General features: G+C 45.5%; 1 protein-coding gene across 2 annotated transcripts in view; it reads left to right on the top strand.

The window, feature by feature from the left end:
* Positions 1-21,578, top strand: part of PLCD1 (phospholipase C delta 1) — a 107,727-nt gene that overhangs the window by 62,742 nt on the left and 23,407 nt on the right. For both annotated transcript variants that reach the window (XM_032794638.2, XM_032794637.2), the window contains exons 4-8: positions 1,478-1,607; positions 7,099-7,330; positions 13,231-13,432; positions 14,900-15,044; positions 16,479-16,628. In XM_032794638.2, coding sequence (XP_032650529.1) covers positions 1,478-1,607; positions 7,099-7,330; positions 13,231-13,432; positions 14,900-15,044; positions 16,479-16,628 — 859 coding nt within the window. The remainder of the gene's footprint in view (positions 1-1,477; positions 1,608-7,098; positions 7,331-13,230; positions 13,433-14,899; positions 15,045-16,478; positions 16,629-21,578) is intronic.

Raw genomic sequence — 21,578 nt, 5'->3', positions numbered from 1 at the left:
TGATTCTACGATTTATAATTCATGATACAAAGATGATACATGCATATAAATAAGCTTATCATATTTAGCAAATCATAACTTTTCCAGCAGCCCATGTGACATTCTCAGAGCCATACAGGTAGCATATGTATTGTGTGGATGTGGCCCACATAACACACAGAGCACTACAATGCTAACGGGGTTGAGAACCACTGCTTTAGATACAAATGTGGCAATTGTAGGTAAATATTCACATATTAAGGGTTACCACTGCGGACGCTATTGGTATCTGTAAACATCTTTTTTTTCTCAGGGAAAATATGATGGGCCCGGTTAAAATATTGTGTATTGTCCCTTAGGGTCAGTTAATTATATTCTAGCTCAGGCCCTCATCTCCCAGAATGGGGATTTTTTAGTCTTTTTGGAATGATTTTTGAAACGGTGCCTTCTGTCTTAGTCCTGTTTATGGCAGTGAGGACTACATCCATAGAGATTTGATGACCTGATCTTAGTTTGATAATTTTCCTAATTTAAAAATAGAATGCTTTCCCTGAAGACCTCATTCATTTGATGATTAAACTAGCAGAAAGAAATACGGTGCTCTGCTGCAGTAATAGCCATTCCTATTTTGAAAAAACACCAAGATATTTAACAGTCTGACATAATCTTCCAGAAAAGACATAGGAATGCCAGTGGAAATTTCCTGAGCATCATTCTTTTAAAAAATTGCAGATATTTTATTGTAATCAGTTGAAACAGTGCAGTAACATTGTAAGCTGAAATGTTAGGGTAGTGTAGACTACAGTGATATATATCTTATGTGTTTTACAAGGGAACGTCGGAACCTACCAGCTGCACCAGTTCTACTTTTAAACAAATGGTAAGAAACATAGGGACAGATCCTCAAGTATATACCAGAGTAGACAGCATATAGCTTTCACAAGATGAACAGTAATGTTTCTGCTGAGGAATCTTTTCCCAATATCCAGGCATAGGTTCTTTAGCATCTTCCCCAGCTCCAACTAAATGTTAGCTAATATACTGGATCTCGATCAAATCCCACCTATCCATGCAGCAAACAATCAGTTTTGCCTTCTGGGAGCTCTTTGCCCTCCTTCCCTCACCCTCAAGCCCCTGTTAACGGCCTTGAAGGCAGGGCTCATTCTCTTGCAAAAATGTTTTGTGATTCAGCTGGGACAAGAAGCAATTGTGGAGCAAATAATGTTTTCCCCACTCCCAGTAGGTGAAAGGAGCCCCCGGCCGAGGAGAGATCTATGTGACAGAGTGCTCTGCTGCCACCTAAGCAACTCTTAACATGCTCTTTAAAAACAGAGGGCCAGATCCTCAGTTGGTGTAAACTGGCTTGATGGCACCATGCTCATTGACACCAGCTGAAGACCTGGCCCAGACTCTCTAGGTGAGTTTTTTTTCCCAGGGGGAGGGATGATGGATGGGGGAAGGAATCGATCTGGAGTGATTTCCTTACATCAGCTTGCAGCTGGATTCACTCCTGCTTGCGGAAAGCCGATAAGAACAAAGACAACAAGATGAGCTTTAAAGAGCTCAAGAGCTTCCTGAGAGAAGTGAATATTCAAATGGATGACAGTTATGCCAAGCAGATCTTTCAGGTAAGGAGAATTCACAATTGGCATGGGAGCGAATGGGCTGGCTTGGGGTCACAGTCCCTGAACCTCACACCAACTGGCTGGAGACTTAAGCAGAGGCAAACTCTCAACGTGCTGACTGAGGATTGTGCATGTGCCGTAGGATCTTCAAAGTTGTTGGCCTAACTGGGCTCCCAGTTAAATCAATGGTCATACTCCCATTGACTCCAGTAGGAGCAGAGCTGGGCCAATCTTGAGTGCGTTTTGAAAACTCCATCCATGGTGAATGGGGCACCCACTGTGAGAGCTGCTATGTCCCAAAGGTATAACTGAGTCCAAGAACGGAGGGGGATGCGGAGAAGGATCAGACATTGATATGGATAATGCGAGATAAATGGGTAAGATCAGAGAGAGAGCAGGTGCCCTTTGGCACTGGTGGGTCAGGACTTCAGAGTATAACGACTACACGCCAAAAACTTTAGTCCCCCATGGAATAAGTTCTGCTATAGTCACTCACCCTAACACAGTGGAGTAAAATACCAAGTGGCTTCTGTAAAATCAAGGAAAGTTATACAAGGCAGGGGAAAGTGTGAATTAAAGGAATACAATCATGATAGTTATGCAACCCTGTACACTGGCTTGGAGCAGTTAATGAGCCAAGAAAACATGAACTCGGCTCAGGGATACTCACTACTAATTTCTTGAGCTTCAACTTGCTGGCGAAGCCAATGGGAAGGTAATGACGGTCACAAGAAGTCCTGAGTTGTTGAGTTTTTAGTGTTCCTAAAACCCAGCCTTCCTGCTTGCATGAGCTAAAGCCCATTGGATTGATTTCTAGGCCCTCATCACATCTGTCACTTAACTTCCCTGAAGTGGGCAGTGTCCGAAAGAGCTGTTCCTTTCCCTTCAGAATGCTACTAAATGGTAAAAGCGCACACAGTCATCGAAACCCAGTAGTGGTTCTGATGCTCCCCTCTGCTTCTGCAAGTGGAGGGCTGGGGAGTAGAGCCCTATGCAGGACTATTTTTTAAATCCTGCGCCTGTCCCGCCCCCGCAGTACCCACGGGTCACCCACAGAAACCTTTGATCCCGCAAGAGAGACAGATTCCTCCACACTACTAAAAACAAACAAAAAAACCCCCAGATCAATTAATCTATTCTATATATAAACAGAATTCAGACACAATTCTTACCACTAAAAAAATAAAACAAATCTTGCTTAAACCGTGTAAAAATTTTTTTAACTCCTGTTATGAAACATCAGCTCTCTTTCTATCCCTTGCTTAAAGTTAAGTATTAAAACCTTTTCTAAAAAAAAGAGAAAAGAAAAATTTGCTTTCCATTGCTGAAATTCTATTTTGACAAATCGACGAGAGATTTAGTATTTTCCACAAATTACCACAGTCAGGATTTTTTTGCCCACCCAATCCCAACCGCAACAAAGTACATTTTACCTGCTCCCGCTCTTATGGCAGTGGATCCTGTGGGACCCCAGTCCCACTGCAGGGCTCTACTGGGGAGCCTCAGACTGCAGGTCCTAGCTGGGGATTGCATAGAAAGGAGACATGCCAGCTCTTTGTGCTCTCCTAACCCTAGATCTGTGGAGACCTCTCTGTGTGGGAGTGCCACACAGATCCAGGGGGAGGTTGGCCAGCAGATCTCTACCGATTTCTTGCTGCAGAACCCCCAGAATAAAGCTGCATAAACACAAGCTCTGTCTGCAGTAACATGCTTCCTTCCTTTTCCACATGGTGGACCAGGCCTGCTCCTCTGGGGGGACTCCTCTTGGAGCAGCTGCCGTCAGGGAGCACCCAGAAGAACAGCTTTCAGACTGTGAGCTCTGTGGGGCAGGGACTATCTTTCACTGTGTGTGCGTACAGCACCTAGCCATGGGGACCTAACCTGGGGCCTGTAGGTGCAGCTGAAATGCAAATGGCAGTAATGATAATAAACTGCTCTCACAGAGCATGTGCTCTGTGGGGGCTCCAGGGGAGGCGGGGAGGGGGTTGGTAGTGGAGAAATGAGAGACGTCCACACAGACACACTTGTCTCTGACAGATCTAGGGAGCATAATTCCCTGCCACTTCCTAACCTCCTCCCTCAATGGAATAATTAGAAGGAAACTCTGGGAGTGGAGATTTGAGGCATTTCAGTTCCTGCATAGGGGAGCATTGAGCTCAATGAATTAAAGCTATAAATAGAGACTAAGCACTTGACAGTGTTGGTTCATGTAGCAATGTGCTGTTCTTTGTACAGGCACAGTAGTGAAGGATGATCGATCAGTCAGACAATGGCTATAAGGGTATTTTCCTAAATTAGTCCTGTTTTCCATCAAGGTGGCCTCCCATACCTTTGTGGTCCCTCTATAAGTTCTAAGTAGACCTGGGTACAACGTCTCCAATGAAACCAGAAGCCACATAAAACTCACCTGGTTGTGCATTTCATTTCAAACTTGATCTCAGCTGTTTCTTCACAAAGTTTCCCCACTCTTTCTGGCAAACTTAGTCTGATTCAGGGTGTCAGGATGCATCAAAGCCAAGTAAAACCGAGCAGTTTGGACCAAGATTCTCTCTGTCATTTGGGGCTCATTCAAACCCAAAGTGAGGAGACCATGCCATACAGGTCAAACTCAGAGAACATGTTTTCACACACAGAGCAGCCCAAACTGGAATCTGGCCACGATGGCAGCACTTGCACCCCTGTTCTTTTGGAAAGGGCAGTGAAGTCTGTCTAAAGACCACTAATGGCCAGGCTTCCAAGAGGTGGCCCTTACCGCAGCACAAACCTCCATACAGCCATACTCGGGCATTGGCTCAGTTCTGTCTCAAAGGAAAGAGCGTCATTGGCCAAATCCTCACAATCACCAGTCTGCATTTGTCTTTGTGCCTCTTCTCCAAGAATTCAACAAATCTAACGCTGCTTAGGTGACAAGCTTTACCAAGCTGACACCACAGGATGGTATAGACACAGACAGCAGCAAGCAAAATAATTGCTTCAAGAGTGTAGAAAACTATCTTGTTGGATTAACATTTTTATTGTTTTTATGCTTTTCAATGCACACATCAGAATACAGAAAACAAAAAACATTATAAACTTGTAACGACACCATCTGTATCATACAGCATAGTGTTAACATGCATCTGCAAAAACCATTTAACAACCTTAATATTAAACTAAAAAAGCAAATAAGTTGACAGCTATGTAGAGGGTGTCCTTATAAATTACTACGCATGTCAGGAGAAACAGCATGTGTGTAGGCCACTTTCTCAGCTTCTCTCGTCATTAAGGTGAATAAAGCCCACCTCTGTCACTTTGATCATGCCAGTTGTGAGATCATCGTTTTGACTTGTAGAATGCAATGAGCCGCTGGATAGTTTAGTTTGGTTCATAACTAGGCAGCCCAATGGCTCCCAAAGTGTTCCAGTGGTGACTTTCCATAGGGAGTAATAATATCAGTGCTCCAAAGACCTCATTATCATCTTGCTAGAGGAAACCTCAGGGGCATCATGATTGTCTTGTATGTGATTAGCAGTGCTTGGCTTGAGTCCTAACAGGATGGTTGGTTAAACTGAAATGTGCATTTTGTTTCTAGGAATCAGGGCTATAACAATATCTTGCATTTATACTGTGTCTACCATCCTGAGGGATCTCAGAGCCAGTACAAAGTACTATGCACGTACAGAGCCCCTGAAAGGTTGCTACCTCTGAAGTGGGAGGTGACCACCAAATGGCACACAGGGTGGTCTACAGCACTCAAGGCTGGGGGATGGGACCTTTTTTGGCCAAGGACCTTGGGGCAAACCAAGTACTATGGGAATTTTGAGATCTGTGCAGAGAGGGCAGGACTTAGGTTTTCAAAGAAGTCCCACCTGAAAGACCATCTAGACTTAATTGACCTCAGTGGGCCAGATCCTCAGCTATGGAAGAGCTGACTGTCTATATTAGATATTTATAGAGAGCCAGTCATCAAAATATCTAGGCATCAACTGATAAGCTAGGTATAGAGAAACCTGCACCAAAAATCTCTCAGTCCTAGTAAGAGACTCTGTGTCTTAAGCGACCACTTTGATGTATGCCCAGGTTTTCCATTACAGTTTGTTTTGTTTGACCTTTAGTTAATTAAAATATTTACCAACAAAAATCCTACCAAAGTAATTAACATTATGGCGGGATAGGGATCACTGCTGTAATATTGCTTGCAGAGGCAACATTGTGAAAATTGTAAGGGCAACCATTATATCACATCTAGTCAGCTGCTAACTAGAGCTGGTAGGAAAAATGGCTTTTTCCCCACTGGAAATGTTGATGAAAACTCATTAATTCTCATGGAAAAGTTTGACTTTTAATAAACCATCAAAAACTGAAGTATTTGAACCAGAAACTGAAACTTTTCCATTCAGAAATTCTGCCGTAGTGCCTCAGAGGTGCTGTAGTTTGAATACCTTATGCTCCCATTCTCCTTAATGAGCTAGGCTTCTGGAAGGGCTACATCTTCCATAATGCATCCCAGTCTCCCCTTATGGGAGGTGGTGGCCTCATGGGAGTCTCTGGTTGTGATGCATCATGGGAGACATAGTGTAGCTGGGGAGCCCAACCTGTAGAGGAAACTGGGGACGCAAGGAAACTGAACTACAGCTCCCCTGAGGCTCCAAGGTAGGATATCTGGATCAAAATATTTTGGTTTGGGGGCATTTGTTTTTCTGAGGAGAAATTAAAACTTTCCACAGAATGCAGGAACTTTTCACCAAAAAACTCATTTTGCTGAAAACCCAGATTTTCCATCCAAAAGTAGTTTTTATGGAACATCTTCAACGAGCCTTTCTGCCTCTGCTTGCTAGTCTCTTAGTGCCAAATCCCAAACCCATTAACGTGAACGGGAGTCTTTCCATTGACTTTAATTGGCTGTACGCCAGTCCCTTCATTCCTTGCTTAATACATGTTTCACTTATTGTTTCCTTGTACTCCCCTGTCTGTCTGTCTCCGGCTGTTGTATCTTGGCTTATCTTAGATTGTAAGCTACTGGGGGCAGAGACGGTCTTTTTGCTCTGTGTTTGTACAGCACTGAGCACAACAAGGTCCTGTTCTATGATGAGTGGTCTTAGTTGCTACAGTAATACAAATTACGCTGCCCCATTGCGCTGCCCCAAGCACGGCGGCACACCACGGGGGCTCTCTGCTGGTCGCAGGTTCCGCAGGGACGCCTGCGGGAGGTCCACTGGAGCCACCTGTCGCCCTCCTGTCGACTGGCAGAGCACCCCCCGCGGCATGCCGCCCCAAGCATGCGCTTGACGTGCTGGGGCCTGGAGCCGCCCCTGATAATAACTGTTGATGTTTCAGTGATAGAAAATGACTCTGGATAGGTCAGTAAGAGCCGTCAATCAAGGGCTTCTCATTAGGCGGCAAATAACTTTCCAGTTATTTTGTGTTCTACACTGTTTAGAGCTGGTGCAGATTACAGCTGAAATATGCTATAAGGAAAGAAGGTTTTCACTGCTTCTCCCCTCTATGTTTACAGCAGTGTGACAAATCCAAGACAGAGACCTTGGAAGATGAGGAGATAGAGACATTTTACAAGATGCTGACTGAGCGGGCAGAGATAGATGAGATCTTTGCAAAATACTCCAGTGCTGAAGGGATCATGTCCAGGGACAACCTGCTGAGGTTCCTCCGAGAAAAGCAGCAGGAGGAGGGTGCTGTCCCTGAATCTGCACTCTCCCTGATTGAAAGATATGAACCCAATGAAACAGGTGGGTTGGCAGCACTGGCTGCTGTTTGGGTGAGAGTCTAAAATTCTTGCTCTGGGTAGAGCAATTCCTGGAACTATTTTGCTGCTGTTTCCTTCTTAAGCCTTACGTGTCCTTGTATTGCAGCAGCCATCTCTGATGTGTCAATATTCCAGAAGAATGTTAGCAGCTCCACAGGGATGTGTTGGGTAGACTGGAAAGTGTCTTTTTTCTCAGGTCTTTGCTCTGGTGCAGTACCCAGCAGGAAAATGGTTGATGTATAGAGTTTTAAGGGTTGCTGTAGTCCTTGTGGGGAAGCGACAGATGGTTTATTTAATAATAATCCTTGTATAATATTTAGCCCTACTATAGCACCTGTCATCTGATGATCTCAAAGCACTTTGCAAAGGCAGATTTGTATTGTCATTTCCATTTTCCAGATGGGGAAACTGAGTCACAAAAAGCTAGATTCACGATAGGATTTAGGCACCTAACTGCCACTTTAGGCACCTAAATCCCAGAATCAGGCCTTACTGGGATTCACAAAGCTCCTTCTCAGCTGCCACCAAACTCTATAGGCACCTAAGCTCACTCGAAGCCTACATTTGTGGAGTAAAAGTTCCCTAGGTGCCTATGTTCCTGCCTCTGACCATGCCCACGGCAGCCTCAAGCCAGGCATCTGGATATTATACATGACTGGGCTATTGGTGTAGAAGGGTACAGCTTGCTCAGGAAGGACAGGTAGGGAGAAAAGGGAGGAGGGGTTGACTTGTATATCAAAGACATATACGCTTGTGCTGAGGTTGAGATGGAAAAGAGACAGACTTCTTAAAAGTCTCTGGGTAAGGATAAAAGGGGTGAAAAACAAGAGTGATGTCATGGTAGAGGTCTATGACAGACCACCTAACCAGGAAGAAAAGGTGGATGAAGCTTTTTTTAAACAACTAACAAAATCATCCAGAGCACAGGACTTGATGGTGATGGTGGACTTCAACTACCCAGGCATGTGTAGGGAAAACAGTACAACGGGACACAGATTATCCATCAAGTTCTTGGAATACATTGGAGACAATTTTTTATTACAGAGGGTGGAGAAAGTGATTAGGGGAGAGGCTGTTCCAGATTTGATTCTGATAAATAGGGAGGAACTGGTTGAGTATTGGAAGATGGAAGGCAGCTTGAGTGACAATGGATCATGAAATGATAGAGCTCATGATTCTAAGGAATGTCAGGAGGAAGACAGCAAAAGAAAGACAATGGACTTCAAGAAGGCAGATGTTAGCAAACTCGGAGAATTGCTCGTTAAGATCCTGTGGGTCAAACCAAGTACTATGGGAATTTTGAGAACTGTGCAGAGTGGGCAGAACTTAGGTTTTCAGAGTCCCACCTGAAAGACCATCTAGACTTAATTGAACTCAATGGGCCAGATCCTCAGCTACTTTCTCTGCACCAGTTATGATTTTATAGACCTCAATCATATCTCCCCTCCACCCTAAGTCATATGTGGAGCCCGATTGGGTAAGAACTTCCTACAAGATCTGGCCCCTGCAGATGAGCTTACACAAAACAGGGTAAGATTCACTGGGCCAAGGAGAGAGCAAGCACCAGTTTCAGAATGACTCAGTAACCTGGCAGTTGGAGCACTCCCCTGGGAGGTAAGCGACTTGGGATCCAGTCCCCTTGCCCCAAGGGCTCTTTATATGATTTATTCACAGTGGAACTGCTTCAGCAGAAGAGAATGAGCAAGCCCCACTTCAGAATATCCCAGAGCTCAGTTAGGGCACTCTCTAGAGAGGCGGCAGATCCTTGTTCAAATCCCTTACTCCCTTCACGAGGAAAGGAAATTTGAACTAGGGGTCTCCCAAATCCCATATGAGTACACTAACCACTGGGCTAAAAGTTAGGCAGGAACTAGCTCTGGTCCTCCCCTGGCCGCTTGCAAAAACATCATAGATGCCACATGCCAAGAGTGGGTTCACAGCTGAGAATCCCAAGCAGAGGGAGGTGCCTCCCTGCACCCTGCACTTAGGGCCCATCTCTGTGAGAGCAGTGGGGCTTAGCACACACTCCTGTTGCTGGCATCTCCCATTGGCTTGTATAGGTGAGGTAGGTTTGCCACCTTTCTAATGGCTAGTAATCAGACCCCGGTGGCTCTGCCCACTGCCCCACCTCTTCCCCCCCAAGCCCCGTCCCTGCTCCGCCTCTTCCCTCGAGGCCCCGCCAGCTTCTCCATCTCTTCCTCCCAAGACTCTGCCTCTGCTCTGCTTCTTCCACCCCAGATCAAAAAAACTGGACATCAGGGTTTGTCAAATGGCACCCGGACACACAAGCCAAAACCTGGACTGCCAAGGTGAAAACTGGACAGGTGGCAACCCTAAGGGGAGGAGCCACCTAGCATGTTGGCTTTTGTGAATCCATTCTGAGGCCCTGCTGCCTATCTCTCCTTAGTCATTGCATAGGGAGCCTAGGCACCCTAACTCAGCCTTTGTGAATCCCAGTGAATTTCCAAGCACCTGAAAAACACGGTAACACTCAGCATCGCCATGTCTGCATTTCTTAGCCAAGCTAGCCCAAAGAGAATAAGGAGAAGCTTTTGAAACTTGGGTACCTAAATATAAGTAGGCACCTAAATACATATTTAGGCAGCCAGTTAAGTGACCTGCATTTCAATAGAGCAAATACGGAATTATTTTATTTCTACTCGGAGATGAAATGAGTAACCACCATGCAGCATCTTAGACTCAATATTCCAGACAGCAAAAAGGCCATGATCCTGGGCTGTGGCTGGCGCAGCTCAAGAATGGGGTGGGGACAAAAGTAGCTGTGCAGTTCCCTGGTTTTGGGACTGGCCTAGGGACCAGTTCAGTTCCCAGTGTAAGTTAGAGCACCCTCTAGTCAAGCCAGTACTGCTGTACTTCATTGGCCTTGCCCTTTGCAAGTCTTGCTTTCCTCAAACAATACATTATTAGTGTTTCCTAGGGAATTTGAGGGATGTGACGGGGATATAAAGCTAGATGTTCATTTTTTTATTCTAAAAGCTTTGTCAGGCAAAGGGAGCTATCAGCTTCTACTGAACAACAGTAACAGCTTTCGTATCACTAAGGTCATATTCAGCATAGGCAGCTCACTGAAGTCAGTGGGAGCTGTATGCAGGCATCTGTGGGTACAGTTATTAATCCTTTCAGATTTAGTTCTTTGTGACCCAAAAATCTCTTAATGTCTATTGGCCAGAGGGTGCTGTGGGCAGAGGTGCTGACTCCATGAGTGCTCGGGGACTGGAACACTCATGAAAAAAAATAGTGGGTGCTCAGCCACCTGCCTGATCAGCTGTTCGGCAGCAGGCAGGAGGCACTGGGGGGAAGGGGAAGAGCAGGGGCGGAAAGAGGTGGAGCTAGATTGGGGCTTGGGGGATAGGGCAGAGTGGGGGAGGGGCCTCGGGTGGAGTGGGGGTGGAGCACCCACCCAGAAAGAAGAAAGTCGGTGGCTGAGGGGCTCCAGGAATCCCCTGAGTCTTGTATGTAAGGTCTAGTTCACCAAATAATGTCCTGTGAGGTCTCAAATAAAAGCCAGTGTCACACTGGTCATCAATATCATGAACTCACACATATTGAGATATACCTGTCTCATAGAACTGGAAGGGACCCCAATGGGTTATTGAGTCCAACCCCCTGCCTTCACCAGCAGGACCAAGTACTGATTTTGCCCCAGATCCCTAAGTGGCCCCCTCAAAGGTTGAACTCACAACCCTGGGTTTAGCAGGCTAGTACTCAAACCACTGAGCTATGTTATGTAAAGAGCTATGTTTACACATAATATTTGACTGGAAATTACATCCTGTGGCTAGGGACTAGTCACAGGTGAAAAGGTGAAAAACAGGTTTTCTGTCAGACAAGAATGTTTATCTGACGGTTCGCTGTATGGTTCGTGGTGAATCTCCTCTCACCAGTCTGAACCAAATGCTAATGAAGGATTGTGAAAACTTCAAAGCAAGAAGAGTAGCAGGAAGAGGTGAACCGTGGGGAGTGGAACCCTATCTGGAGGTGCACATCAAAGGCTAGTTCTGGCCTGTTTGGGAGTCAAAGAAGATCTGTCATACTTCACCTACGACATAAACAAACAGTGAGTTTGCTTCATGAAAGAGGGGTCTCAGGCAGGCTGGGTTGAAACCACTGGAGATAACTTTGGGTGAGATAAGCTTCTTTAGACAAGAGGGTAACTTGTTAGTTAAGTTTAGTCTCTAGAAAGCATGTTATGATTTTATTTTATATGTACCCATTTGTTTCCGGTATTCTTCCTCATTATCACTGGAATGTCTGTATTTGAGAATGAACTGTTCTTGTTTTCACTGTAAATAGATCTCAGTTCTGTGGTGTTAAGCAAAGTGGTGATCCCTCACCAAAGGCTCTTACGTAAATTGAGTTGTCATAGGATAAAAGGAAAGATCCTTTCATGGAATGAGAACTGGGTAAAAGACAGGGAACAAAGGGTAGGAATAAATGGTAAATTTTCAGAATGGAGAGGGGTAACTAGTGGTGTTCCCCAAAGGTCAGTCCTAGGACCAATCCTATTCAATTTATCATAAATGATCTGGAGAAAGGGGTAAACAATGAGGTGGCAAAGTTTGCAAACGATACTAGACTGCTCAAGATAGTTAGGACCAAAGCAGACTGTGAAGAACTTCAAATAGATCTCATAAAACTAAGTGATTGAGCAACAAAATGGCAAATTAAATTTAATGTGGATAAATGTAAAGTAACGCACATTGGAAAAAATAATCCCAACTATACATACAATATGATGGGGGCTAATTTAGCTACAACTAATCAGGAAAAAAATCTTGGAGTCGTCATGGATAGTTCTCTGAAGACGTCCATGTAGTGTGCAGTGGCAGTCAGAAAAGCAAACAGGATGTTAGGAATCATTAAAAAAGGGATAGAGAATATCTTATTTCCCTTATATAAATCCATCGTACGCCCACATCTTGAATACTGCATACGGATGTAGTCTCTTCATCTCAAAAAATATATACTGACATTAGAAAAGGTTCAGAGAAGGGCAACTAAAATGATTAGGGGTTTACGGGTCGTATGAGAGACATTAAAGAGGCTAGGACTTCCAGCTTGGAAAAAGGAATAAAAGGGGGATATTATAGAGGTGTATAAATCATGAGTGGGTGAAGAAAGTGAATAAAAAAAGTTATTTTACTTCTTCCGATAATATAGAACTAGGGGCCAAATGAAATTAATGGGCAGCAGGTTTATAACAAATAAAAGGAAGAAGTTCTTCACACAGCGCACAGTCAACCTGTGGAACTCCTTGCCTGAGGAGGTTGTGAAGGCTAGGACTATAACAGTGTTTAAAAGAGAACTGGATAAATTCATGGAGGTTAAGTCCATTAATGGCTATTAGGATGGGTAAGGAATGGTGTCCTTAGCCTCTGTTTGTCAGAGGGTGATGATGGGCGGCAGGAGAAAGATCACTTGATCATTACCTGTTAGGTTCACTCCCTCTGGGGCACTGGCATTGGCCACTGTCAGCAGACAGGCTACTGGGCTGGATGGACCTTTGGTCTGACCCAGTATGGCCATTCTTATATTCTTGTGAGTTGAATCTTACAAGCTGGTGCGTCCTGCTCTTTTGGGAACAGCAGGCCTGGTCATTGGGAGGGGCTGGACACTACCAGGAATGCTCTGAAGACTTGGGGCTTGCTGTGTGCCTTTAGCTAACCCATTCAGAGAGAGTGGAGTGCTTGTGTAGCCAGAACCTGGTTGTGTCAGAGAGCTGACCCACAGCAAGGCACCTCACACTAGGGCAGATGGTGTCTAGGGGCTGCACAGCCCAGGGTACCCTTAGGGTGTTTCACATTCTTCCAGTACCGAGCTGTCATATTTTCACCACTGGTTTATATTTCTTTTATCTGGTAGCCAAGAAACAACAGATCATGACCAAAGATGGTTTCCTGATGTATCTGCTGTCTGCTGAGGGGAACATATTCAACTCCTCTCACAGTAAAGTTTACCAGGACATGACTCAGCCCCTCAGTCACTACTTGGTGTCGTCGTCGCACAATACCTATCTAATGGAAGACCAGATCACAGGGCCCAGTAGCACAGAGGCCTATATCAGGTAAGGGGGGATCTCTCAGCACAGTTTATACCAGGATGCAGAACACATACAGGCAGGCTTGATCCTAGAATGTTCAATTCCACCCTTACATGCACTGACCCTAACCTTATTGCTGATTGTTGTGTCTGCCAGCTAGTGGCCAGATGTTGGAGTGGCCTCAAACAGCTGCAAACAGGCCAGCCAACAAGAAACTTCCCTGTAGCTAAGCCAGCAGAGAGGTATTGCCAACTGTAAGCATGCAATAATCTTGAGTCAGGCCCCCAAAATAATGAGATTTTAAAACTAATAAATGTGACATGCTTTGTATTTGTCTTCTGGAGTTGGGGACTTCACGGGTCATGTTTTCAAGTTTTCTCTGCAGCCATGAGAGGTAGACATTGACTCTTTTGTCAGTGAAAGCTGAATTCTCAGGCAATAGCATGATTCCAGGAAGAAACCCCTGAAATCACGTGAGTCATGATCAGATTGTGAGTGATAGTTACACTGAGTAGGTGCTCTGCTACCGTGGCTCTTTTCCTACCTGATGGATTTGTTGGGGAGCAGCAGCTATCTAATCAAAAACGACGGGGAGCGGGCAGAGGATTTAGCTCAGTGAATTGCTTTCATTGGTTATTTGAATGCATTTTGCAATATCAGGAAATTACTTAATCCTGATTCCATTGTGGTTAACTGTGTGGTTCCCACAGGTCTTGTAGCAGTGCTTATAGGAGATGGGTCATTTCAAGCATATGGGGAATTACTGTACACGTGGCCTACTGTACATATATGCCTCTGTAGAAAAAAGTGGAAAGATCATCTTCATAAGCCTACAGTGACGAATATATAGACAAGAACCAGACAATGCAGGACAGGGGCTTTCTGAGCACACATTCAAGCTATATAATCTGTGGGGTGAACTTTCTAAAGGGGATTTCATCTCATTAAATGCCAGTGGAGTTCGCATAGCTACATCAGTGAGCCCAGCTTTGAAAATGCATCCCCAACTCCTTGTCAAATCTGCATGAAGAATGCACATGGTCTAGGCCTCTCTGATTGTGGCAGCTGCTGATGGCTTCTTTGATCCACTCTCTTTATGCCCAGTCAGCCTTTCTCAATCTGCTCTTCACTATCTTCGGGCTTCCCTAATCTCCTTTCTCTCCAACCCCCCTGTGCTTTTCAGCTCCCCCTTATCTTCAGCTGCCCTGAGCTTTTCCCATCTCTCCTCTCCTCCGATTCCTTTATGCATTTCTGAGCTTGTTCATCAGTTTCTCTGAGCTCCTCTCTTTTCAGTTGTTCTGATCTCTCTTGAGCTCCCCTCTCCTCAGTCCCAATACACTTTTACAGGTTCCCCTGTTTTCACTTACTCTGCATGTATCAAAGCCTCCCATCAGCCTTCGGCGTATATTGAAATGCCCATATACGATATTGTCCCATTTGGGGGAGGGGGAGGGGGAGAAAAACCCAAATGCCTCCATTCTTTGTTTCCAGAGCCCTGACCAAAGGCTGCCGCTGTGTGGAGCTGGACTGCTGGGATGGTCCTAACTCAGAGCCTGTCATTTATCATGGCTACACACTCACCTCCAAGATCCTCTTCAGTGACGCCATAAAGGCCATCAAGAACTATGCTTTCAAAGTAAGAACAAAGGACGGGGGGGTATCTTGCAGCTTCATTTATTTTCTCTGAGAACAAACAGGCAGACATTCCGCTCCAGTGAAATACTCAGCTTTCCATTGTGTGTGCAGAATGAAACCTGCATACTTCCATTTCTCGTTGGTCCTTTTCTGGGCTGCCATACCTGTGCCTGGCCCTTTGCAGTGAGCAGTACCTGAGGGTTATTGAAATGCTGAGCCTTTTGGGGCAGAGATTGTCTTTGCATTGCACAAGGGCGCAGCACTTAGCGTAATGGGACCCGGACTCCTGCCACAGTGAAGACAGTAACCAGAAATTAGAACAATAATGCATGCAGGCAAAGGGAAATGCAGGCTGCCAAATTAACTTGTCTGTTCAGTTCATGCTTAGCTTGGCTGTGATATCTGATGGCTCAGCCTTATTTATCCAGAGGTTTTAGAGAAATCCATGTGTGTGCATGTGAGGCATTGATGGGAGATATTCCCTCTCTCTTCCTACTAAGAGTAAATTATAGGGTATAGCGATCAAACCTGGGTGTCTTGCATAGGAGCCCTTGGCTTTCATCCTTTATACCAAGACTGTTGTTCTTCCAGACTCACTGGGGACTCAGGCTTCCTCCTTCTTCTTCAGTTAATTTGCCTTTAGAGCCAACATCCAGTTTTCCCCAGGATTTTAGGATGCAGAAATCAGAAGCCTACAGTGCAAGGAAATATCCAGGAGGGTGCACAGCGGGTAGCACTTCCCAGGGGTCCTAAAACCCATTAGATGTGTTATCAGGAAAGGAAGAAATGACTTGATGATATGGGATCTGTCTTGCCCTTGTCACACTAGTATCTGAGCGTCTCACAGGCATTAATGGATGTTACTTTCAGAACACCCCTCTGAGGTCAGGAAGCATTATCCCCATTGTACAGCTGGGGAACTGAGGCACAGGGAAAATTAAATGACTTGTTTGAGGTCTGTGGACCAGTTGAGCTGGGAATGGAGCCACTGCCTCCTACTCCAGTGCCCTAGCCTCTAGGTTATGCTTCCTGAGAGACGTCAGAAGACGGCTACCAAAATGGTGCTATGAATGTGTAATATTATGTTAATGTATATTTGAACTTGTCTGTACTGCTGTGTTAACAGCCTGGTTTCCAATGAAATGTGCTGCTAGCAGCACATTGGTTTTATAACACATGGAGGAAAGAGATTGCTAGAGTTAATATGGAGGTATACCTATCTCAGAGCTGGTAGGGACCTTGAAAGGTTATTGAGTCTGGCCCCCTGCCTTCACAGCAGGCCTAGGTGCTGTCCCTGACAGTTTTTGCCCCAGATCCCTAAATGGCCCCCTCAAGGATTGAGCTCATAACCCTGGGATTAGCAGGCCAATGCTCAAACCACTGAGCTATCCCTGTCCCCCATTAAACCATCATGTATGTTGCTGTCCTACCACAGACCTCTCCATACCCGGTAATCATTTCCTTGGAGAACCACTGTAGCCTGGAACAGCAGAAGATGATGGCTCAGCACATGAAGACAATCCTAGGGGACATGCTGCTGGTAATGCCAGTTGATGGAAATATATCAGACTTCCCCTCGCCGGAGGTGAGTGGAGCTACTTTACTGCTTTGTGCGTTGTTACACGGCCTGCGTTCTTACCAGACTGATGTAATATCACTCACTGTGAAAAGGAGTGTCACTAAGGAATTGCAGTTGAAGACAGGCTCTGTGGAATTCAGGGACTTTCTGGTCCAGAGGCCAGACAATGTCTTCAGCCCTGTTAGCAATTGCTTTCTCATAGGGCACATCCAGTCAACTAGGTATTACAGGTCTGTTTTGTATATGCTCACCTTACACAGAACTTGGTTAATATGACCTTCCGGGGCCTGATGTCCACTGGATACTGGAGTTATCCTAATTAGTTTTAGTATATATGAGGTGAAGACTAGCTCCTTGGGAGCAGTAGCTAGGGGAGTTGTCTCCACGTGTCTGAATAGGCAGAATGGACCATTGCTTGATTATAATATAGAGGAGCAGCACTGTTCTGTACTGAAAGAAGAAGAAAGCTCTCACTGGCTTGTTTTCTGCTGCCCTTCCATCCCTTGGAAGCTATTCCGTGAGGATTCTGGCACATTACCAGGGAGTAGACAGAGTAACTGAGACAGCCATGCTGCACTGATTTCCCCTTCCCCTTCCCTTCCTCAACCTGCATGGGAAAATCAGTGCAGGTTACTGCAAACCATGTCATGTTGCAGACTCTCTTCCCACTGAGAGAGATTCTGAGGGCAGTGGTGGCTTGGGGAGTAATAGAGAGCATGGGGGCTGCGTTGTCAAGGGATTGCGAGAAGGAGGATTGCTGGGTGGCAGTGCAGAGGCAATGGACCTTTGCATGGAGGCCCCTTGCCAGTGGCACGTGCCTAGAGATCCTTGCACATCAGTGCAGCCCAAAAGTTTGGGGACCTGACCCCCAGGCCTGATAGGGGAGGAAGGGACCCAGCAGACTGATGAGATAAATAAGTGAGTTAACACTTGTGCGCCATTGGCTGGCAACTATGCATGCTGCTAATAAATTCAATACAGAGCTAAACTCATTAGGACTGTTGCAGTCAATTAGCCAGAGTTTCACTCAGCTGGGAGTGATGCAGCTTAGCTCCCTGGATGCCAACGACACCGATCTATACCAGCTGAGAATCTGTCCCATGCTGATACTTCAGCCTGATTCCAAAACAGCAGCACGTGGAGAAGATACAGCGACAAAAATGACCTTGGATTACCTAGGGCATTTTGAATGCTTTTTTAAACTCTTATTTTTACCCAAAGTTTCATTGGCCCAGAAAGTGCTGGGAGGAGTTTGTGGATGGGGAAAATCCAGTGGTCAGTGCGGGAGAGAGGGGAGGGGGGAAAGCAGTCAAAAATACCATAGGAATTTGGCGTCTCTCATGTTCTGCTGTATTTTAAGGCATCTGGGAGTGTTACCTTTTATTTGTAGAGTGCTTAACAAAATGGGGCCCTGTTCTTGGCTGTTCCCTAGGCATTGCTATAATAAACAGAATTTATTATTATAAATAAACGCATCATTGTTCCACTGGGACCTTTGCATTAGGGAAAAGAATTTCACTCCATAGTTATGCACTGACTGTGCCATGGCTTATGCAGGAATAGGACACACTCCAAGGTTGGGGATTGAATAAGATTTTACTGAGTTGGACAAGCAAGCTCTTGAGAGATTGTGTTACTGGCTTTCCCCTCACTTCCTGGCTCCTTGTTTGTCCTCAGTACAAAATCCTGAAATCAGCTGATTGCTTTTCAAAGGGCTGTTAACTCTTTGTAGCCCAGTAAAATTATATATATAAATAAATCTTTAACAAATAAAATGGGAAATAATAAATCAAACAAAAACCAAAGACATTTTGCACATTTTTGTTTCCTGCTATCTACCTCATGTGCACTCTGGCTTCTCTGACAGACGATGGGTCAGCTCCTCAGCTGGCGTAAATCAGTGTCGCAGCATTAAAATCAATGGCGCTATGCTGATTTATATCCGCTAAAGATCTAGTCTAGTCAGCTTTTTTTACAAAAGGAAAAAATAGTGGTATAAAAATAATTCCTCACTTTTTTCCTCCTGTACTATTCCTCCATCTGCCTAACGTGTGCCTAGTAGAATCTTTTCTCAAGAGCAAATTGTTGACTGTTGTAAAAATTACTTTCATTTATAGTTGATACATAAAAAAACCTTCCTTGATTTTTCACTTCCTAGTAAAGCTGGCAAGGGGAAAGAGGGAGGGGGCAGTGAATTTTTTATTAGAAAAAAATGTGTCCATTTATTTTTCTCAGTTTGGAATCCATCCCTGGCAAACAGCTAGAAGGCTATAAACAAAATGCAAAGCAGGAGAAGCATCATTATAGATTCCGTTGGCTGGGTAGTTTTAGGACTTAAAGAAATATACCGCGCTGCAGGAAAAGGGAAGTTGACACAGTTTAGATTCTCACTAATGAATTACGGTGCTGTCCAGGGTGTGTATCTAATTTGGTAGGTACTAATCCTGCAAACCGTTACTGATGTGAGTAGTCCTTATGCACATCTCATTGCCTAGTCACATCAGGGGCAATTAACCCTGTTGCCAAGCGCCAGGATAAGCCCCTGCACCACTTAAGGTATGCCCAGGGGTTGCCCAGGGAGGTTCACTGGCAGATGGCTGCGTGGATGCCAGTGCACCCCCACGGGCCATGGAACCAGTCTGTGTAGCATCCCTGCATAGGCCAGCATGGAAGGCTGCTGTGGGGCTTGGAGGCGAAAGGAGAGGCTAGAGTCACACATATAGTGAGGGTTTGACCTCCTCAGCCACTCTTCACTCCAGCAGCCCGGTGCACAAACAGTCTCCTAGCAGCACTGGGGCTAGGCGCTTTATACAGATGGATGGTTGATTTGCATGGCTGGGCACATGATATATCCATTCTCACATCCAAGGTAAAGATTTAATATGGATAATCCCATCCCATCCCCACTAGTTCACCCTCCATGGAAACTTCCTTCTCCATGAAACCATCTTCCCCTGGAGAAAGCAGCAAAGAGTCCTGTGGCACCTTATAGATTAACAGACGTATTGGAGCATGAGCTTTTGTGGGTGAATACCCACTTCGTCCATGCATCTGATGAAGTGGGTATTTACCCACGAAAGCTTACGCTCCAATACGTCTGTTGGTCTATAAGCTGCCACAGGACTCTTTGTTGCTTTTTACAGATCCAGACTAACGCGGCTACTCCTCTGATACGTCCCCTGGAGGTTTCCCTGGTAAGGCTCTCTACGTTTGTCTCTCTTGTTCTTTATCACATTGCACATGGCCTCCATCTAGGAACAAAATCCAGTTGCTTCATTTGCCATTCTGAAAGGCACCTGGGTTTTTATTTCCCCCTGTCTCTGAGAAAGCTCATTTGGGAGCCAAGTGGAAGAAATAATTAGATCAGAATGGAACAATAACTCACGGGTGGGTGATCCTAACTGCAGAGCATGCAGAAAATAGCCTCACCAGCTCAGCACTGGAATTGAAATAAGCACTCGTTAAAGTCGTTGGTGAGTAGAGGAATCTGATGGGTTAAATAATAAAGAACCCTCATAAAACACTCCAGATTGATAGCGTGGATAGCGCTTGCTGTGACCCTGAAATCCCCATGCTGCAGGCATTTAGCCAATGGCTTCTCACCTTGACTACAGAATCTCCCTTCTCAGGGGCTGCCCCAGAAACCATGGCTGTATGGGCTGATGTGCCCAGAGTGCTGCTGCCCACCATCTCACATACCGAAAGACATGTGACCGTGTCTCCCTGGCCTCTCATAGACTTATAGACTTTAAGGTCAGAAGGGACCATTATGATCATCTAGTCTGACCTCCTGCACAGCGCAGGCCACAGAATCTCACCCACCCACTCCTGTAACAAACCCCTAACCTATATCTGAGTTACTGAAGTCCTCAAGTCGTGGTTTGAAGACCTCAAGCTGCAGAGAATCCTCCAGCAAGTGACCCGTGCTCATGTTGCAGAGGAAGGCGAAAAACCTCCAGGGCCTCTGCCAATCTGCCCTGGAGGAAAATTCCTTCCTGACTCCAAATATGGCAATCAGTTAACCCTGAGCATGTGGGCAAGACTCACCAGCAGCACCCAGGAAAGAATTCTCTATGGTAACTTAGATCCCACTCCATCTAACATCCCATCACAGACCACTGGGCATACTTACCTGCTCATAATCAAAGATCAGTTGCCAAATTATTTGCCAAAATTAGGCTATCCCATCATACCTCTCAACACTTCAGAGTTGTTAATTCTCCATGGAGTGGCCCCCTGCCCATCTAACCTTCCTTGGGCTTGATTCACTCCTCAGTGGCAGAAAGTCTGCCTAAGTCAGAGCCATCATTGCACAAGCTTCCTGCAATCCCCAGTCTGCTGTGGTGTGTCTACACTGCAATTAAAAACCCACGGCTGGCCCATGCCAGCTGACTTGGGCTCAGGCTATGGGGCTGTTTATGATGTTGAGGCTCGGGCTGGAGCCCCAAGCTCTAGGCCCCTGCAAAGAAGGAGGGTCCCAAAGCTCGGGCTGCAGCCCAAGCTGGAATGTTTGTACCGCAGTTAAACAGCTTCTTAGACCAAGGTCCATGAGCCCAAGTCAGCAGGCCTGGGCCAGCTCCGGGTTTTTAATTCAAGTGCACACATACCCTGTGAGACCTGGAGTGAGCTTGTGCCATCCGTAGAGTAGCAGCGCTGCCCCGAAAGACAAAGGACCAGGCCATTTGGTCAAGCAACTTACTCTGAAAGCCTCTTCCATCAGTGTTTCTTTTGAGTCCCAACCCCGCACGTATAATGGAGTGGAAATTGCTCCCTATTGGGGTGCGTATGTGTGTGTGTGTCATAAGTAGATAGGTAAGGTAAGGGTTAATTTTCTTTTGCCTGTAAAGGGGAACCAAACACCTGACCAGAGGACCAATCAGAGAACTGGATTGTTTAAAAGTCAGGGGCGGGAATTTGTATACTCAGGGTCTTTGTTGTTTCCTCGGCTGTGGGTAA

The sequence above is a fragment of the Chelonoidis abingdonii genome, chromosome 2, assembly GCF_003597395.2.
Source record: "Chelonoidis abingdonii isolate Lonesome George chromosome 2, CheloAbing_2.0, whole genome shotgun sequence".
In the NCBI taxonomy this organism is placed as follows: domain Eukaryota; kingdom Metazoa; phylum Chordata; order Testudines; family Testudinidae; genus Chelonoidis; species Chelonoidis abingdonii.
This window is presented reverse-complemented; position numbering and strand designations above follow the sequence as displayed.